The sequence below is a fragment of the Notothenia rossii genome (assembly GCF_949606895.1).
Source record: "Notothenia rossii genome assembly, chromosome: 10".
Taxonomy (NCBI): Eukaryota; Metazoa; Chordata; class Actinopteri; order Perciformes; family Nototheniidae; genus Notothenia; species Notothenia rossii.
The window spans coordinates 11077442-11097196 of record NC_136908.1 but is presented as its reverse complement, the minus strand read 5'-3'; the positions used below and the strand labels follow the sequence as shown (position 1 = coordinate 11097196).

At 40.2% G+C, this 19755-nt stretch overlaps 3 protein-coding genes across 5 annotated transcripts; 2 read left to right on the top strand and 1 right to left on the bottom strand.

The window, feature by feature from the left end:
• Nucleotides 1–300: 300 nt before the first annotated feature.
• LOC307022464 (proline-rich protein 15-like protein) lies at nt 301–2808 on the top strand. Its single transcript, XM_079655271.1, has 2 exons — nt 301–639; nt 1407–2808. The coding sequence occupies exon 2, from the start codon at nt 1427–1429 to the stop codon at nt 1763–1765; it is 339 nt and encodes a 112-aa protein (XP_079511397.1). The 5' UTR covers nt 301–639; nt 1407–1426; the 3' UTR covers nt 1766–2808.
• Nucleotides 2809–4145: 1337 nt separating this feature from the next.
• Nucleotides 4146–13966, top strand: wipf3 (WAS/WASL interacting protein family member 3). 3 transcript variants are annotated; one of them, XM_079655878.1, is made up of 8 exons: nt 4146–4445; nt 6652–6745; nt 7662–7794; nt 8316–8450; nt 8869–9579; nt 11215–11349; nt 12400–12504; nt 12588–13966. In XM_079655878.1, the coding sequence occupies exons 2-8, from the start codon at nt 6668–6670 to the stop codon at nt 12626–12628; spliced, it is 1338 nt and encodes a 445-aa protein (XP_079512004.1). In that variant the 5' UTR covers nt 4146–4445; nt 6652–6667; the 3' UTR covers nt 12629–13966. The 3 variants fall into 3 exon arrangements, with proteins under 3 accessions (XP_079512004.1, XP_079512005.1, XP_079512003.1); XM_079655879.1 differs by having other exon boundaries at nt 4146–4448; nt 6654–6745; nt 12403–12504; XM_079655877.1 differs by having other exon boundaries at nt 4146–4448; nt 6654–6745.
• A 691-nt stretch (nt 13967–14657) lies between these two features.
• LOC307022946 (peptidyl-prolyl cis-trans isomerase FKBP14-like) lies at nt 14658–19470 on the bottom strand. The gene is made up of 4 exons (XM_079655880.1): nt 19156–19470; nt 18197–18348; nt 17198–17325; nt 14658–15274 (listed from the first exon to the last, which is right to left on the bottom strand). Exons 1-4 carry the CDS (start codon nt 19344–19346, stop codon nt 15116–15118), a joined length of 630 nt encoding a protein of 209 aa, XP_079512006.1. The 5' UTR covers nt 19347–19470; the 3' UTR covers nt 14658–15115.
• Nucleotides 19471–19755: the final 285 nt, after the last annotated feature.

Here is a 19755-nt window from a genome sequence, read left to right as displayed (position 1 = left end):
AACATCAGTCCCATTCCATTCCTTTGTGTGGACAGCGTAAGTCTACACTACACGCCATTGTGGCCTAAACAGCTGGGCGTCCAAAGTTGGAGCATGGTTTGGCTCCCTTTCTTGGGTTGGGTTCTGGTGATACAAAGGGCTCTTTTTTTAATCTGTCACTGAAGAAGAGCACGCTCCCATGGGGTATGTTGCCTCGCAACGACAGGCCCCGCCTACCATCGCAGTGTATTCACCTGAGCTGGGTCACACGTGACACAACCTGCAGGCTCATCCAATCAGGAGTGAGGACAGGTGCTCCGCGAGAAGAGTTTCGGAGGCGGAAACCTGCTGGGTCAGTGAAAGAGAGCCTCTCCTTATAAATGTGTCAATTGATGTGTACTATTCTAAAGAAACAGCAGAAGTAGAAGAGAATTTGGCGAGAGCAGCTAAAGAAAATGAAATGTTTTGGAGGTGGCGTTGAAATGGATACTGCTTCGACCCCTTGACTGCTGTCACACAGTTGTTGTCCACCACTGAAGAAGAAGGCGACACTGACCTGTCCTGTGGATTTATATCTCAGAACAATCATAAGTGTAACATTTACACTTTGCCTCGGGTCGTTTTGAGTGTCCACACACTTTACTGCACTCCTGAGCTCAGGTGAGTTTTCATGACAGCTTTTTTTGCGCATCTGTGAATCACGGCTTGGGTTTGTTTATCTGTCCCTACCACCCATTAAACCAGTTATGCAGAGAAGATAAACATGGTTACACTGGTTATTCTGAGGAGTAGCTGGTGAGAAGTTGTGTCAGCTGTGGAACATGTTACAAGATAGCAGGTCATATTTAATCATATTCAAATTTAGCAAAGTGCCAAATCATGATGTCCAAACAGATAATATGAGTTTTGAATATCATAGGATCAAGATGTATGATGATGTGTGAGAGTTTTTAAGTAATAATTAGATATATGGATTGGCGACATGGCCAAGATCTTCTAATACAAAACAGGTATCACATATGTTTCTCTGGTTATTTGATTACAAAATTGTCTATTTGAAATAAGCACAGCTTATTTATGTATACTGCTGCCTGACTTAATACTTGACAAATGAAAAGTACTGAATATTTTCTCATGAGGAGAACTTTAGTGCACAATAAGCAAACACGGTGAAGCTATAGTTGAACCCACAATGGAAACCAAATGGAGAAATATTTACAATTCACATATTTGTACAGTTTTGACTTTATAAATCCTCATATAGCTCAGTCCTATTTGATGTTTTATGGGAAATTAGGATATTTAGAAGCCAGTTTAGAGCATGAAGATCAAATGACCTCAAAATCAAATGACAGCTCTTAAAATAAAACTGATTAAGAGGAGAAGATCTCAACTAAAATACTGATGGCATCTCTTCCCCATTCCAGCATCCTCCCTCCAGTCCAATATGACAGAGAGGATCCCATGGTGGAAGGCATTCCTGCCCAAGAAGAAGAGTGGAGGCCCTAAGGACACACCCCACTCCCTTGACCAGGACTTTGACCCCTTTGCACACCAGCCCGAGAAGCAGAAAGACCCAGCAGCCTCCAAACCTGCAGGAGACAACCTCCCAGGGTCCAACAAGGCCTCCAGCCTCCTCAACGATGACACCTACGATGACTCCCGCATGGAGTCGGTCTTCAACGAGCAGACATGTCGCAGGAATATGAATGTGTCACGCTCGGGTCGATTTAAGGAGAAGCGGAGGGTGCGCTCCAGCCTTCCTATACAGGACAATGAGACATAGAAAGTGTCATCAAGGAGAGAGGTGATGGTGAGGAAGGAATCAAAGACTGCTGTATAAAAGATACCTGAAGGAAAGGAGAGGACTTTGAGTTTCATGAAGATGCTTTCTTCTCTTGAGGCAGCCAACCAAGAGGTCTGCTGCATGTTGGTTACCGGGCGAGGAGCATTCAACTTTTAGCCCCAAACTGCAGAAATGAAGTTATTTGGTAGATGACATATTGGAAATGTGGACATTTTCGCTGACTGACTTATGCCAGAAGGCCAAAGAAACTATGAAAGGCGACTTGAAGAGGATCATATTTGCGTTTCATGATCGTTATGGAAAAATTTCGCCAATAATATTGAATAATCAAAGCCCAAAAAAGGAAATATTATGAAATTGATGTAGGCACTTCAGACCTTAATATGTAGTTTGAGTCCCACATTGTAACATTTCCAGTCATGGACAATGTAATCATTGAAAGAATCTTTAAAAAACCTACAAACTTCTAAGAAAGCACATTCCTCAAATCCAATTGTCTGTCAATACTGAAGTGTAAGTGTGATATGCTCAAGAAAAAAAAATACTGTGTATAAGATGTTAACATTATTTCTATGATGCAAATAATATATGTTTGATAATGAAGGATAAGTATAATGTTCCTTTTACAAAAAAAATTGATTCAAAAGGGTTAGAAGGATGTTTATGAAGATGTAAAATGATTTTATAATTATGTTTGACACACAATATCACTGTGGAAGAAATTAAGCAATGCTTGTGAGCCACCTTTAATCAGATGCACAATACTTGCCAGGAAAATGCATAAAAAATGTTGAATGAAGGATGAAATCCAGCATGTTGTTTGACATCATGGGTCCAAAACAAACTACCGACGATGAAGTAAGAAGCTCCCGTTAAGATATATCAGTGTGAATGAGATATATGACCGTGTAGCTGAAGAAGTATAGTCCAGGTTTAGTTTGCTTTGCAGGATTACTGTAACTTGGACCAACTGTGAAAACTTAAATGAAGACAAAATATGAGAAATAAATCTGATAACTGCGTGCATGTGTGCTTCATTATCCTTTTCAACCACAATCTAATTAGTAAACTTGGACAGGGCAAAGATAGCTTTGTGTTAGAAAGTGTGTCTTGATATTGCTGTTAAATCTAAAAAAAGGTAAATTATTTTACAGTTTAAGGATAACATAAAAATCACCCAAAAACATGAAATAACCTCAAAGTAAAACAGATTGTAAACAGATTTCGTATCACATCTTGTCAGTCGTGTTAGTGCCACGTCACTACTTGACTTGAGACGAGGAGGGGGGGTTAAAGTGTATTTATAACATAGTCTGAAAAATACAATTGAAAAGGATTAGTGCCATTTAAATGTGGCGTCTGCAGTGTGTGTCAAACCAAAGTTCAAAGGGAGCCTGTGTCACTGCATTCCTCTTGAGGTGCGTGTGTGTGACCAGGGCATTACAAGGATTATGACGCATCATGCACCATGCGTCAATCATTTCACATGTATTGCATTAATACCATTTCATTATCATATTTTAATGAATTTGCCTTCAGTGAAAGACATACTTTAATATTAGTTAACGCACACCCTTGAAAAGGATGACTTGTAATGTCATATTTTAACACAAGGGGGCGAAAATGTGCAATGAAACAGTCGAAAAATAGAGTTTTAGAACTAAAATCTACTTAAAAGTAATTAAAAAAAATCCATAAAGGAATACGTTGTTACTAGGCAGCCATGGGTTTAGATTATCAATACAAGCAGTTATCATGATCTTGATAATGCCTACTTAATTTGAATTGGTGTAAAGTAACTAAGTAATGTAGTTAAGTACAATTTTGAGGGATTTGTATTTTACTTAAATATTTCAATGTTTTGCTATTTTGTACTTCTTCACTTCAATTTAGAGGTAAATTCTGTAATTTTAGTCCACTTACTTTATTTATTATCTTTAGTTACTTTGCAGGTTTGGATTAATAATGATAATTTAGACAACATTCATAAGACTTAACTTACACCTAACATTCACAAATGACCCTGCAGTAAACACAGTTCAAACCAGAAGCACCTTTACTATACATGAATGCATCAATAATTGTATTCATAAGGTTTATATTATTCTGCATAATGAGTACTTTTGGTATTTTAAATGTATTTGGATGCTTATACTTTTGTACTTTTACTTGAGTAACCTTTGATTGCAGGACTTTTACTTGTACATAGTATACCTACAGTCTGGTACTTAAGTACAAGATCTTCTCCCATCTCTATATTTCACACAGGTGTAGGGAAAGTTTCTAGGGAGCATGAATTGAGTCGATGACACGGTCCTCCCTCTGCCTCCTCATTGGTCCCGTGCTGAGTGGGGGTCGGTGAGGTGTGGCCGCGCGCTGCTCGCCTTCTGTAGCGCGCTCACAGTTTTTCAAACAGAGCCAGAAAGAGACCATCGTGCACTACCACTTTCGCTTGTTTTCTCTCAGTGTGAAGTAAAAAAAAACGTTCTGTTAGTTTTGAAACGCTTTCTCAAGGTTTAGCGCAACGGCCGGATCAGTGGTGTCCTCATTGGACTATAAATAGCCTAACTGAGGGGGGTGCACTATGAGGACACTGTGCTGTGGTCCACCTCACTGAAGCTTTCCCTACAAACAGGTGGATTTGGGATATTTCAAGAAGGTAAGACAATCCTGGTGATCTTGTTTCCGACTGTCTGGGTTCTTTTTCTTCTGCAAAACTGTCTGATGACATGTGTAAACGTAGGACATACCATGACATCACAATGAACTGTTTATCTTAACTCCTTGTTTTGTTATTGTCTCTCCGCATCAAGTTCATCTTACTGTCAAAGGCATTCTTGTTTTAGTGGAAAGGTATTCAAGCTGTATATCATTCCCACAGTGCAGTTTAAACTATAAAACATATAGGCCTACTCTTTATACACTTATGTAGCTATTTTCAATTTTAATATCGTTCCACCAAAGTTTCAAATACATTTTGTTTACGTTTTAGAAAAAATAAAAAGACAAACATGTGGAGGATTGTTTAAATACTTGTGTTTTTGAGACATTGGCTTTTCTCCCTCACTGTTAGTCTTAAAGACCAACCATGTGTTTGAAATGTAAAAATCAACTATTCTTACGATTTGCACATTTAGTGAATTGGACACATATATAAATTAGGTTATGCAGTCCTTCATAGTTTTTAATGTTTCAATATATTTAAGTCTATATGTCCCCTGTTGACATCTTATGTGCAAACTGTAAGAAATGCAAATAATACAAATGAAATGTATGTATTTAAATGTGACTGTAATGCAGCATAAAAAAGTCCTGACATCAACGCTGATGAAAATCCATCATATTCACGTTAAGAAAACATGGCCACCTGTAAAACATTAAAGACCCCAAACAGAAATGTAAAGAAGCACTCTCCTCATTGATTCATACATAAAGATATTTATCCTTTAGTCAATAAAAAAAGCCGGTAATGGGGTTTCATGTTCTCAATCTTCTTTGCATAATTACATGTAAAAGTGTAGAAATCCCTTGTTAAGTCTGCCACTTCCTGCTGCGTGTGTGTGGTGTGTGTCATCTGACTTCCCTCCAGGAAGAATTCTATGTAATACAGATCAAAGAGAAACAGCTGGTGAGAGGTGCATTAACACTCAGCGTACCAACTGGTCCTCCATAGAGCCAAGCAGTGTCCAGCATTTCCCCCTTTAGAGACGAGACGTGTCACAGAGGCCGCCTGACACAGATATGGAGATAGAAATAGAAGTGAAGGACAGTCTGACGACACACACACACACACACACACACACACACACACACACACACACACACGCACACACACACACACACACACACACACACACACACACACACACACACACACACACACACACACACACACACACACACACACACACACACACACACACACACACACACACACACACACAAAGACAAGAGGGACTTATACTCAATTCAACAAAAACAGGTTCTGTTCGGTTTGATTAAATTGCTCAGCATGTGCAAATTCCACAGAAAATTAAATGTTAACAAAACTCAAGCTGTTTTCAGACTTTCACAGTCATGCAAGACAGCTCGTCAAGAATTTATGATGCCAACTAAGTTGTGTGTGGGTCTCAGTGACTGTCGCTGTGGATCATTACCCAGCAAAGTCGCCAACGACACAAGAACATTGAAAGACGGTGATGTAATCCCTAGTTAGTTTATTTGATCTGATATGGACAACACAGTAGCACAAGGGCCAGATGCTATGTGGTAATGGTTTGTTGTGAAATGCTAATTTACACATTTTTTCCTCTTCTTTCAAAAACATATAAACTCAAAAAAGAAAGCACATCCACAAATACATACAAAGGATACATCACAAAAACTCAAAATACAGTTGTGTCTCTCTGTTCCTGGAAAGTTGCTGTTTGGCCACTTTAGCTTATCACTTTTATTACTGAATCACGAGACATCCTGTAACATGTCCATTTGTAAAAATAATCGGGAGAAAGTAGAGTACAATGTTTTTGCAGGCTGTAGCGTTTTCCTGTGGAGTTTCCTCAACGTGTTTTCCAATTCTGACTGAACGGTAGGGGTCTATTACTTTTCACACAACACTCTCCATTGTCCCTCTCCCAAGTCCCGCCACTGGGCATTGTGGGAAGAAGAGGAGGACAGGGGGGTGTTGTGTCTGATTTCTCTAGAGAGGATGGAGCGCTTGCTGTTTTCCTGTTTTGCACTCTATGCTGGTGAAAGCTCTTCCTGTTCAGGGGAGAGGGTCAGAGGTCATCGAGAATCCCCCTGCACACAGGAGTAGCGCATGAATAGGATGGTGACTGTCTTTGCTTTTGCATTGTCTTCTGCAGTATCTGAGGCCTCAGCATGCCAGTTCCCCCCCCTCCCCCGCCTCCTCCCCTTGCTCCCCCTCCACCACCTCCACCCAGCGCTGCCCTGCCACAGGTAAGAGTCCTTCTTATGCAATTTTGCAAAGACTAACTCGTGTCCTTCTCAATGACCATCAACCATCACCTGTAGGTTGTTTGCATTATTGATTGAGGTAATACACACACACACACACACACACACACACACACACACACACACACACACACACACACACACACACACACACACACACACACACACACACACACACACACACACACACACACACACACACACACACACACACACACACACACACACACACACACACAGTAGGGCAGACAGCAGTCTCTCAGTAGCAGAGGAGTGTTATGTTTCCCTCAGTGTCCTCATGTTAAATGAGAAGCCGCTGCCAGCGAACACAGACACACTGCGGAGACACATCAATACACTGAAGTCATCTCATCTCTCTAGGAATTTGTCAACATTACTTAAAGAATTATTCTCCACCCTGCTTCTCTTCTTCTTCCCTAGCTTTAATTGTGTTCCTATTCCCCCTTGAAAACCCCTTTACTGAATTACTGAAATTATCAAATACATATTGAAAATACACTAAGAAGGGCTGAAAGTACATTTTCCTTTTTTTGCGAATTTGTGTTGAGTTTTTTTTGGAACCCTTTTAAATATATCAGAAATACTTAAAAAGAGAAGAAAAAGTTACATTTAATTAACTTGAGTCCAAGATGATTTCTTCAAACATCTTGCTTTTCTGATCCCGATTCCAAAACCCAAAAGATATCCAATAAATGAAAACATGAAACAGGAATTAACCATTGGAGCTTGCATTAAGTATATACAGTAAATGCCATTATTAAATGATTTTCAAAATAGTCTTTTCTTTATTTAGTGTCCTGAAGTCGACCCTCAAGGCAGAACAAATATGGGGCAATTCACTGTTAGATGAAAGCTGTTTTCTGTCTCCGTGTGGCAGTGTCCGTCGGAGCCTCATAAGCTCCAGTGTGCAGGAGCAGGTGGAAGGAATGCCCTGCTGGCCGACATCCAGAACGGAGCCAGACTCAGGAAAGTAGCACAAGTCAACGACCGCAGTGCCCCGGCCGTGGAGAGTAAGACCAACAACCTTACAGAGCTACTAATGTACACATGGACACACTCACCTAATTCTCACAGTGGAGTTCAAAGGAAGGAGAATGATGTGTGTTTATGTGTTAGGATGCCATAGTGTGAGATATAAATGTAAAACAAGACTTTGGGAAAAAGGGAGGGTAGTGTGTGTGGTCGATCTGGAGTGTGTTGCTTCTTTTTGACACAACAAGTGGACACTTCAGGAAGGAATGCCCTGAAGGAGATAAGGATGCAGGAAGAATAGGAAACAACTACAGTGGCACACACAGTAGACAAGACATACATAATGTATCCCCAGTATACAATAAGATTTATAAAATGGTTAAATATGTTGCATAAACAGTATTTTTCAAGTATGTGTGCATTCAATGGTATGTTTTGCCCGGTTGCAAGACGCATTTCAAATGTTTGTATGACCATTAAGTAACACTAAATGGACAGTGGTGCCATTATTATGATCACTTGTGATGTAATGTATGTGTACACATGTGTTGTTCCACAGATCCCAAGACTAGCCCTGGAGATGTTTCCAGTGTGGGCTCAGCAGGAGGGACACCCGTGGGACCCTCTTTGGGTGGGCTCTTTGCTGGAGGTTTCCCCACCCTCAGGCCTGTAGGACAAACCAGCAAGACCCCAGGTTGGTGAAAACATGTCTTGCTATGTCTTAATCTATAAAGGATATAGATATGCAGTAGTTGCAATATTTAGTCAACCAATGGACCAGTTGTTCAACAGAAAAATAATCGGCCAACTTTTTTGAGTATCGTAATTTTACATAAAAACATGTCTCAAATATGGATCATGCTTTTTTGATGTTTCATATGATATTAAACTGAATATCATTTGGTTTTAGGCTGACTGAAGAAATGTAACATTACCTTGATATTTGACTGGGACGTTTTTTATTGTTTTCTGACATTTTGTAGTCCAAAAAATGCATCAATTAATCTAGAAGTTAATTTGTAGTTTTTCTTGATAATGACAATAATCACTATTGTCAGCCCGAACATTGATTATCGAATTGACTCCCCTGTGTGTGTGTGTGTTTCTCAAAGTGTCCCGGTCGAGCTCCTCCGCCTCCCTGAAGCCCCTGTGGAACCCCCCCCCTCCTCCTCCTCCAGCCGACAGCAGCAGCGTCTCGGAGCATCAGAGGACAGCAGAGCACCGTCGCTCCGTCCACCGCCCTCTCCCCCCCTCCTCCTCCGCTCCCACCTCCCCCTCCCACAGCAGCAGGCACCCACCTTCATTCCCCACTTACTCTCCCCCTCCTCCTCCACCTGCTCCTCCCTCTGCCCCTCCTCCACCGCCTCCTCCATCTCAGGACCGACCCGCTAACAGACACCCTCCCCTCCCCACCTGCCCTCCTCCCCCACCTCCATCCCAGGTCACCAAGCCCACCTGGCTCCCCCTCCAGCACTCCCACCACAGCCCCATCTCCCAGCCCTCTACTCCTCCTCCTCCTCCTCCACCTTTCCACTCTCACTCTGCTGTACCAGGGGATCGGTCCTCAGGGTGCTTCTACCCTCCGCCTCTAGTCTCCTCTGAACCCTCGAGGTTCCCCATCCTGCGGGACAGCCCCCTGGGACCTCCTCCTCCACCTCCGCCTCCTCCTCTCCCATCTTCTTACACCCCCACCTGCCCATCCACTCTCCCCCCTCCACCACCCAAGCTGGCCGCAGTACCCTCACCAGCCATGCGCCCTCTGCCCCCCTCGTACCCCTGCAACGCCCCCACCCGACGGCCGCCTGCTGTGCCCAGAAGTGCAGGTGAGTGGACGCCATGATGAGAAAGGCTCTTTTTTTTCTCACCTGTGATTTCCGGTCAATTTGAAATGCAAAGAAGTTGGAGGGTGGATTAAATAATGAACCTTCTGTCATATCTTTTAGAGTGAGCATCCCAAGGCAGTGGATATTGAGATGTTCCCACTCTACCACTTGTAGAAAAGCAAAGTATAGCTGTAGCTACACTGGTCCAATAAATAAGGCCACGAACATACTGATGTCTTTTTGACGGTTTATTCTCTCCCTCTCGCTCTCATTCTCCAAAGACAACGTGTAAACTATAAGAAATTAACAGTTGAAAGTTTACATTAAATCGTAACACCTAACACATTAGCAAAATCAAAGCACACACTAAATATTAACACACATATCACAAAAGATAAACATTTACCGTGTGCGCTTCTTGAACCCTGTAGATTATTCCAACGGCATGTGTTGCCATGGCAATGCCTTCTGACCTGACTGTGGTCATGCGACTCATCGACCACATCCCAAATGTGAACCATTCTACATTTCGCTATCCAGATAATACTCTACATTTTTACAATTGTCTAATTACACTCAAATTTACTAAATCATAAATTGATAAACAAGGCACACAAATGAACATCCAAATATAAACACTTCTCAGACCGTTACAATAGCCATAACCGACACAGGAAGATGGAGCCGGATATGGAATTATTCATAGGGCTCTTTAGTTTAAGCTCTGTCACTCCTCTCTTTCCAAGCACAGAAAAACTGAGAGCTGTTTCTCCTAATGCGATAATGCAGGCCCTTTCTTTCCGCTTGGGCTTCAACTACAGCTGTCTCGTAAATATTACCAAAAACAGTTTTTCTTCAGATAATAACAGGACAGTTTGACTCTGCCAGGGACAGGGCTTGCAGCGTCTTGTTGTATAATGTTGATCATATTCTAGGTGTGGTTAACTTCAGGGAAGAGAGCTTCAGAGTTGGTTTGTCCCTACTGTGTCGGTCCTTAACTTCCAATACATCTTCAGGGTCTGATTAATTTGAAGTTCTCCAGTGTACTTCTTGTGTTCTAGTTCTTTGCTCCAAGATTTTATATCACATCCAACCTAAGAAAAGGATGAAGATTATGTAAAATAGCGCAACAGAAAGTATTAGATGTACAAGACAAAGTTTGTACATTTCAGGGCAATGGTTTTTCTCCCTGACTTTTTTCTTGATTTTGTAGAAATACTGTTGTCTGTATAAACTTATAAAAATAACTCTTTAGAGGAACAGTTTTCACAACTCATGACATGCCATGGGGGAAATCGCAAATGTTGAAATACAATGTAGGTGTACATCTTACAACAACATGTTCACGGGAGAAAAACAACCCCAGTCGAAGTATTTGTACTGTCAGTTGTGCATTTGAAGTATAGTTTATAAACTGCTGCAGCTGTTGCAAATAGTTATTAAAGTCAAAAGGGAATGTGTTGTGTAACGTTTTAGTCTGTTTTTACAAATCAATGATTTTCCCTCGAGTAACCATATGGCCTTGCTATCCCAAATAAACATTTCAGTTTTGGATGTTTTTCATTTTTTGGTAGATCTTATTGCTTATGTCCGACACCCCACTGACTCCTCTGCTCTTGTCTCCCATGGCGACAGGTAGCGGTCGGCTGGCTCCTCCTCCGGCTCCCCCGGCACGCTCCCCCTCGACCGAGCTGTCCACCCGCATTCCTCCCCCCCCACCTCCCCCCCTGCCTCCGTCAAGCCTCAGGAATGGACACCTGCACAGCCTGGGTGAGTGTAACTATATATCTGACAGTATTGATCTGACATTTTTAAGGAGACGATTAAGGCCTTTAGAGTGCTTTCAAATGAGAGAATACGATTGTATTAAATGTAACTTATTTAATGAATTAAAATGTCATTATCTCTTCTCTACATCCTCATTATAATTATACTGTATCAGAGCTTTTGTTTCTTCTAAAAATAAAAATAAACCTGGTGAGGATGAGACACCTCTGCTTGTGGAGAATGTCTGCTGTAATTGTACAGAGGTTTGCATTGCTTGTGGAATATACCTGATTGTTTAAACATCTGTTTAAAATGATTTTTGATCTGTTCATTTTATGTTCCGATGCAACACAGGGTGTCCGCGGGTCTTAAAAAGTATTAAAAGTTTATCAATTAATTTTGCAAAAATTAAGGCTATTAAAAAGTATTAAACGGCATTTTCCAAGTTATTAAATATTGTAGCTTGTTTTCAATAAGTATATCAATTGTCCAAAGAGGTTGTATTCTACAGTCTGCCTGAACGTAATCATTGCGTAGGTGTGTAGTGTGAATCTGTGTAGTTTATTTATGGCATCCCGTTGGATTTGACGTCATCTGAACAGGACATCGCACGCTCACTGCTTGATAGCGTGCGAAGGTCCGTTTATGCCGGTTGCTAAACAACATCGTTATGGGGAAATGCAAGTTTGCGTCCAAATGGTTGGAAGATAAGGAGGAAGGACAATCAATACTGTATATAGTCAATGTGAGGTAAAGTGTGTCGCCAATGTAAACGGTTAAAACTCAAAGTGACGATGAGGTCTTAAAATGTATGGAAAGGGTCTTAAAAAAGGTCTTAAAAGGAATTGCATTTGACTTCAGGATTCCTGCATATACCCTGAAACAGTATAAAGAAAATATTTGTACAGACTTTTTTTTGCCTTTAATCGATCGAACAGCTGTAGAGAGACCAGTAAACAGGAGACAGCTAATGACATGCAGCATGGAGACCTTGTATTTGAAATTAGCACAACAGATCAGCCTTTTAATCACATCTTTACTGTATACTTCCAGCAGATGATTTTGAATCCAAGTTCCAGTTCCACCCCGTAGAGGACTTCCCTCCTCCAGAAGAATTCAAACCTTTCCCTCGGACTTACCCCAGCAAAGAAAACAGAGGTAGAGCCTCTCAATATTTTTCATCCTAATCCATGACGTCATCATCATCTATTGAGTTGTCTTCCTCTTTCCTCTCCATACAGTGAACCCCAACCCTCCTGGGATAAGGACACACCTCAGATGATTCATAGCACATCCTGATCTTCATCCCCCCACTCACATATCAGGCAGTTATCCTCCTCTTCCTCCTTCTCGTGACAATTACGTAACTGTCATGGACTTATTTGGATGAAAACTGTGTGTGTGTTCATGTTTAGTGTATGTGTGTGTTTGTGTGTGTGTGTGTATGTTGGTGTCAAACAGGGTCCCGCCTTATTCTGACTATGTGACCTCTGACCTTTTCCAGTGTGGAATGTTTTGAATGTGTGAGGAGGAGGGCGACTCTCCCTCCTCAGACTCACACGTTACATACAGACCGTACACACACAAGAGACAGTGTCTTCCAGCAGCTGAATTTAGTATGACAATTGATACATTTTATAGGCATTTCAAAATCTACGTGCAGATTATTATATTTTCAGTTCATGTCAGGATCTGCCCCTTTTACAGAAGCACTTGTAAAGTGAGTGGTTAATGCAGAAACAACTTTTAGCACACAGAAAGTAAAACTCTTTTAAATATACAAACTGTGGTCCAGCAATGACTACTGCACTAAAATAAACTCTTTAAAAGGTTTAAGCAGGACAATCCGTTTAAATTGTTATCTGTCCAAAGTATGTAAGCAGAAAACTTAAAGAGGCCCTACTATGCTTTTTAGGGTTTTCCTTTTCCTGTAGTGTGTTGAATAGGATTTTATGCATGTAAATGTCTGCAAAGGCTTAAATCCCAAAGTTCTTGGAACACCTATATTGTAGTCCTTTGTTTACTTCTGTAACATAATGACATCACTTGAGCTTCTATTGGCTAGCTCTCCAATACATTGTACGTGATAGGCTAAGGGGCGGGACATTTCTAAGCGGTTGACCAATCACAACAGAGCCGGCCAGCTAACCAATCAGAGCAGACTGGGCTCTGGTTTCAGACAGAGGGTGAAAGAGGTGCTGCAGCACAGGCAGTATGAGAAAAATAAAGAGCTTTTTGAACATTAAAGCATGGAGACATGTCACAGTAAAGACATAAAATACATATATGAACCTGAAATAGGGCCCCTTTAACCTCAATGAGAACAACAAAAGTGCAGATGACTACTTGGGCTATGCTATTTCATCTATCTTTGTACATATGGCGGTGCTCTCCTTTGTGTTTAATTTTAATAAGTAACTAATGCATCGAGACATTTAATAATCATGGGAATGCATCTGGTTTCTCTGTTATGAATACATAATGAATGAGGTGTAGTGTTACCTTCCTCCCCGTGTTAACCAATACTAACACCTGTGAAGACAGTGCCACCTGCTGGTTCAATGTGTAAAGTGTTACAAGGTGTGGAAACCAAATAAACCACAGTATTTTGTTTTAGAAAGTTCACTTTTATTGATCACATTGGTTGTAAAAACTGAAAATTGTAATATGCCTTGACTAGAAGATACATCTTCATAATGACTTTAGTCTTGACATGTTTACAAAAAAAAACTGGACGGTCTAGATACTGTGGGAACATTCGGTGGTTTGAGACGTGTGTGTGTGTTGGAAATATTGGAAAACAGCTCCAGCGTGTTGGTAAAAACAACAAAGTACAGTTTCTCACTTTGTCATTCAGACGATTTACTTTGGATAGTAGCGTGCAGAGATAATTGTATATTTCAGAATTTTAAATATTGATTCTTTCAGCATTGACACTGCAGTGCATGCATGGCAGTGCACTTTCCCACAGCGGCTGTCACCTGTCAAACAGGTGTCTCTTATAACAACAACGATGGCTGCTTTGTGCCAGGACCTGAGTATTGTGTATACTGGCTCGCTGGGAACACGCAGAGAAAATGAAACTGAGCCATTATGTTCTCGGTTACACCTGCTTTTCCTGCTAAGTCAAGTCATCACGGTTGCCATGGAAAACTCACAATCATCAGTGCCCTATACACAATACATTTCACTGCTCCATAGAAACAACAAATACCAAAGTTCACATTGCCCTTGAACCTAAACACAATTTAATCAATATCATACGACTGATTTTAATAACTTTTTTCCAATTCTTCTATAAAATGGACGCATTGATTTGCCAAATGTATTTATATACAGGTATAAAAACAGTCCCTTTACTTATGAACCCACAAAGGGTGAAATTACATTTATGTAGTACATTTTTTTAAAGGGAAATAAATACAATTTCTCCCCCAAAATTGAATTTTACAGCCAAATGTAGCAACTGTTATCTACATACTTTGGATACACTGTTCAAGGCATTTACTTCTTGTCTACTTTTCTTCAGATATTTGGTGACACTGATAAGCGAATATCATTTGAACACATTCTTAAAAAGTAATGTCAAGTGACACGGAGTGTAATGGACTATTGTAAACAAATTAACAAAACATACAAAATAAAAAAAGACATCAATTAAACACACCCATTGGCTCACAGATCAGACACACAATGCTCCTATGCTGGAAATAAGGCTCTGCATCAAAGTATTTCAACCACAAATCCCACTGAGCGAGTGTGTGAGAATTTAGAGTTCATCGTGTCTGTAAGTAAACTCTCGGGAGGATATAAAGCCGTCTTTGTTCGCATCCTCTTTGTTGAAGATGTCCATCACCATGTTCTCATGCAGGGTGTCGTTGGGAGGGTAGCCGTGGCGCTCAAACTCTTTCCTCAGATACACGCTCACCTGGTGGATGAAGGTGAGAGCAGGACGATTAGTGAGGATGAAAATAAAGCCCTTGAGTGTGGAGTCAGATACATTAATCCAATTCCTTAATTTCTAAATGTTTTTGACGCAATAATGCCAATGTTGTATTAGGATGATTCACGGGAGGGCTACTTCCCATAAGCTATGCTTAAGCCCTCCCGCATCTTTGTTTGTATGAATTATACTTGGTTTTCTTCTTTGGATGATTTAGTAGAATAAAATAATAATACAAAAAAAAAAGATTACATCCAAGATACTGCAGTTTATTTTTGACAAACAAATAAAGATATGGAATAATAAAATGGACACTACTTAATATTCCAAATTGCTTTACCGGCACAGCACTTATATTTTGGGCTATTCATTTTAATGTGCATCCACTTCTTAATTATTAGCCATTTCTAATAATTGACACTTGGCTGTGCTGGTCTGTTTCAACTCCAATTAGCAATTGTTTTGAGATATCAACATATATCAGGTAGAAGTAGCACAGTGAATGACTTGTTTATAGCAGTGTTAAAATCTGATGGGTCACGAGGTGATTTACCAGTTAGAAAATAAAATGAAATAATAGAGAGAATGTCACCCTTATGGCCTCTTAAACTGTCAGAAGACCACAATCTGAGAAGGTAACTGCTCATAAATGCTTAGTGTCGGGTCAAATTATCATATAATCATTTAAAACATATAGTCTTATACTCTGATTGTCTTTTACTCTGTTAAATTATATTTTTAGTCTTGTATGTTTTTAACAGAAACATATGTTTAGGATTAACATTTCAGGAGGGCAAAAGGAAGTGTAAAGGTGGATTTGCTAATGGTTAAGGGTAAGGGGTTTTATGGTTTAATGATGGGATTTAGGACCAGTTGGCCGTTTCCTTTCATGAATATATAGTGGGACTGTCAGCTGTGTTCGGGGTGCAGAACTTCTTTATCCTCTGAGGGTGAAATTGATCTGTTCCTGCATTTCAGATCGATTTCAATTGTATATTGAATTGATATTTTGTTATATTTAATTTCTTTATTAAATATAACAAAAGACACATTTTGGCCATTAATTATTTATGAGTTTCTCTTAAGAATTGCCTCCACACTTGGCTCTTTAGACCATTAGCCGCAAGGGTTTTTTATTAGTATATCAGGAAGAAAACGCATATTTATCTACTCCAAGCATAGGCGGCGTTTGACATTTGCGCTTGGGGGGCAAACCTTTTTTACTGACGTCAGTACACAGTCCCAACTATTGCGTGGGGTGCCACGGATACAGTAGCAATAAAGCCAGCGTTCACCGCACTGAGTATGACTTTTCCACATACGAACACAACTTGTCCCGTCATGCACACCTCATGCCTGCCGTACACACAAACACTCATATGGAAGGGGCGGTCTCTCCCCCCAACAACAGTGCATTACATAACTGTAAAACTTATCATATCTGTGCACATCTTATACTTATTTAATAACTAACTACTATATCCCTTAGTTACTTGAACACGCTACAATATTATCAACCAGTGTCCTACTTAGCGCAGAAGTAGACGCCTTATACGTCCCAGAAATTGGACGTTTTAAAAATCGCTGCATATCCATTACTGCTAATTATTGTAATACAATAGCTGAATCACTTGTATGCAAAAAGAAAGCGAGGGAACTTGTGTCCTTAACCTCACACGTCACAACAAGTGACTCCTAATAAATGAAATTATTTCAAACAAAGCATGATATTATTCAGGTTTGTATTGTAACAATCATTTTATTACATCTATTAAAATATTGATATACGAAATATTTGTAGACGTAGTAATGCTGTAACCTATTTCAGCGCAATGCCCCCCCAGCAAAATCCGCCGATGACTCCAAGTGAGAGAGTTTTCTGAAGGCAGCGTGTGTGTTTGTGTATACCTCCTGCATGGAGAGCCTCCAGTCATCGTTGAGGTCCATCTCCTGGAAGGACTCGTGAGACCTCGGTCCATTTTTGATGTTAAGCAGCTCAACGACAAAGGTCAGCGTGCTTTCAGGAGGGATCTTACCTGAGCAGAGAACAGCACAAAGCAAGAGGTCAGATAGAACTGAGGCTGTATCAACTGGGGTTTATATGAAAGTGCTTCAGTGTAAAGAAAGCATTTGGTGTGGCATCCCTTAAGAATCACAAATATTAGAAGTCCTTTCAGGAAAGAAATGAGTGTGATCAAGATTTTTTTTATCCTTCATCTCAAGAACAATGTTTAAGATCAACTTTCAGTAAATGAAAAAAGCTAGTTGTTCAGTATAATCTAAATAAGGTATATCATTACGTTACACATTAAAATAATAATCAACAAATCAGATGGAAAACATTTAAATATAGTTTTTTATAATTGCTGCTGGCACTAATACTGAAAGTAAAAAAAAACAAAACCTTTCATTTTCCTTTTCGATTTTTTTCCCTTACTTTGGCCCTAATATTTGCCCTCATAGCAACATATTGCAAATTAATTAAAGTAAACATAATACGAAAACATGTTGAAAGTGTTACTAAGAAGTAAAATTAGGTTGCATTATTAGTCATGTTTAGTCATTCAGCTTGTTATTGGCAAGGCAAAAGTTAGTCAGGAACAGCAGAGACATATGTTAGGGGTTAAAGTGGAGTGTGCTTACCAGGAAAAAGCATAACATTGTTCACAAGCTCCATGTAGAGAAAAAGTGGAGTAATACCGCTGAATGAAACCTTCATTCAGTTTGGGAGTCCTGAAGAGCAATTCAAAACAAGACCGACAAGTATAATATGCATACATGCAAAATTAATTTACAGGAATATTACACATTTTCTAAAAACCTCAACCACTTTTATAAAGACAGTCCCATGTTTCTTCATAGCAGCATGCACAGCAGTTTGCATGAATATGGTCAAAACTGCAGTACCTTTCCCTTCCTTCCCGTAGGCCAGGGCAGGAGGGACAACCAGTTTCCTCTTCTCTCCAGAGCACATGTCCTGCAGGCCTTTATCCCAGCCTTTAAGCACTTCCATGATGCCCAGAGTAAACCACATGGCGTGCCGGTCACCATCAGTTCGACTGGAAAGCAAACACAGACAGAGAGTGTGGGGTTACAGGTCTGCAAGAAGACCCCCTTTAGAGACAACAGCAGGTAACACTAGTGGAAATTAGAGTAAACATCGCTCACTCAAATCACAAAAGAACACAACATTCCCTCAATTACAGTCCCTACTGAGAAATGCTGCATATCACGCCTGTTTGACCTCGGACCTCAGCTCTAACTATTACCACCTTTTGTACATGGTATGTATGATTTTTTTAAAAGTATATTCAGTTTTCATAAGCTGTGTGTGGGTTTATGCATGTGTGTATATGCATGTATGTCTTTGCATAAGGTGATATGTATAAATAAGAACATGTAATATATGTTTACAGAATGGTTTTGTGAGATCAACTTTTTTGAATTAAATATCACATTGTTGTCTTTTTTAAGTAAGTGCCTTATCTGTTGTCATGCTATGTTTGGCTTTTATGGTCAACTTAATAAAATGTGTCTTGTAACTTGGCTGAACTGACCCTTTACATGTTTTATCACGTGATCCTAACAGATGGAGGATTGACCAATGAGATTTGACACGTGAACACCTGGCATGGAGTAGCCATAGCAACCAGTCGAAAGAAAAGTCGGATTTAAAGTTTTTTAACAACAAATGTCAAACCCGTATGAGCAGTTTATTTAAATGAAGAAGAAGAAATACACTAAACGGCTTCCACTTAACGTCTTGAGAAAGTTAGTTTCATTACTTTTAATCTCGTAACAACTCCTGCTCTCTTGAAACTCACCGCGGAAGTTTTTCGAAGACAGTTTGCCGACATGAAACATACCTGGTGTACAACATTGTCCCATTCTCGAAGTACAGCTCGTGATGCACCAGCAGCATGTCTCCGTACTTAGTTTTACGGCGACAGAGGAAGGGTCTGTGCAGGACATCTATCTCCACCTCGGCTTCAGGGAGCTTCCCCCCGCTGACGGAGAGCAGCATGGAGGAGCATAGCCAGGCGAGCACTGTCAGCATGCTGCCACACTGTAACCTCACTGAGGAACAAAACAGGTAAGTGAAATGTTGGGAAAAGTTTGGAGAAGCTGCAGCGACACGCGTGCAGTTTATTTTCTACGTGGCAGTGACGTTTCATCCTGCATGTTGTTGCAGGAAGTATTTTCCTGATTGGTTGGTTTTGACCAGTAAACCCGCCCACAGACCCTCCCTCTTACAGATGTGAAGTTTAAAAAAAAAAAGTGTAAGGCAATTTTTTTGCATAAGGCACATAAAAAACACAAAACAGGGCATTCATATAAAAAGATGGCAAGTATCAAATTAAATAATGGTGGAAATTATACTTCAACACAATCTGTCTCAAATAATAAACAATTGAAGAATCCTTATTATATTATCATGACTAAAAATCTAATATTATTTTTAAAGC

What these genes read in the sequence shown, in the direction of transcription:
- LOC307022464 (XM_079655271.1), top strand. Translation starts at nt 1,427, where the DNA reads ATGACAGAGAGGATCCCATGGTGGAAGGCATTCCTGCCCAAGAAGAAG.
- wipf3 (XM_079655878.1), top strand. Translation starts at nt 6,668, where the DNA reads ATGCCAGTTCCCCCCCCTCCCCCGCCTCCTCCCCTTGCTCCCCCTCCA. An exon ending in CAGTGCCCCGGCCGTGGAGA is followed by an intron (nt 7,795 to 8,315) that starts GTAAGACCAACA and finishes GTTGTTCCACAG; the next exon opens with ATCCCAAGACTAGCCCTGGA. An exon ending in TGGACACCTGCACAGCCTGG is followed by an intron (nt 11,350 to 12,399) that starts GTGAGTGTAACT and finishes GTATACTTCCAG; the next exon opens with CAGATGATTTTGAATCCAAG.
- LOC307022946 (XM_079655880.1), bottom strand. Translation starts at nt 19,346, where the DNA reads ATGCTGACAGTGCTCGCCTGGCTATGCTCCTCCATGCTGCTCTCCGTC. An exon ending in CTACGGGAAGGAAGGGAAAG is followed by an intron (nt 17,326 to 18,196) that starts GTACTGCAGTTT and finishes TTCTCTGCTCAG; the next exon opens with GTAAGATCCCTCCTGAAAGC. An exon ending in GGAGGCTCTCCATGCAGGAG is followed by an intron (nt 15,275 to 17,197) that starts GTATACACAAAC and finishes TTCATCCACCAG; the next exon opens with GTGAGCGTGTATCTGAGGAA.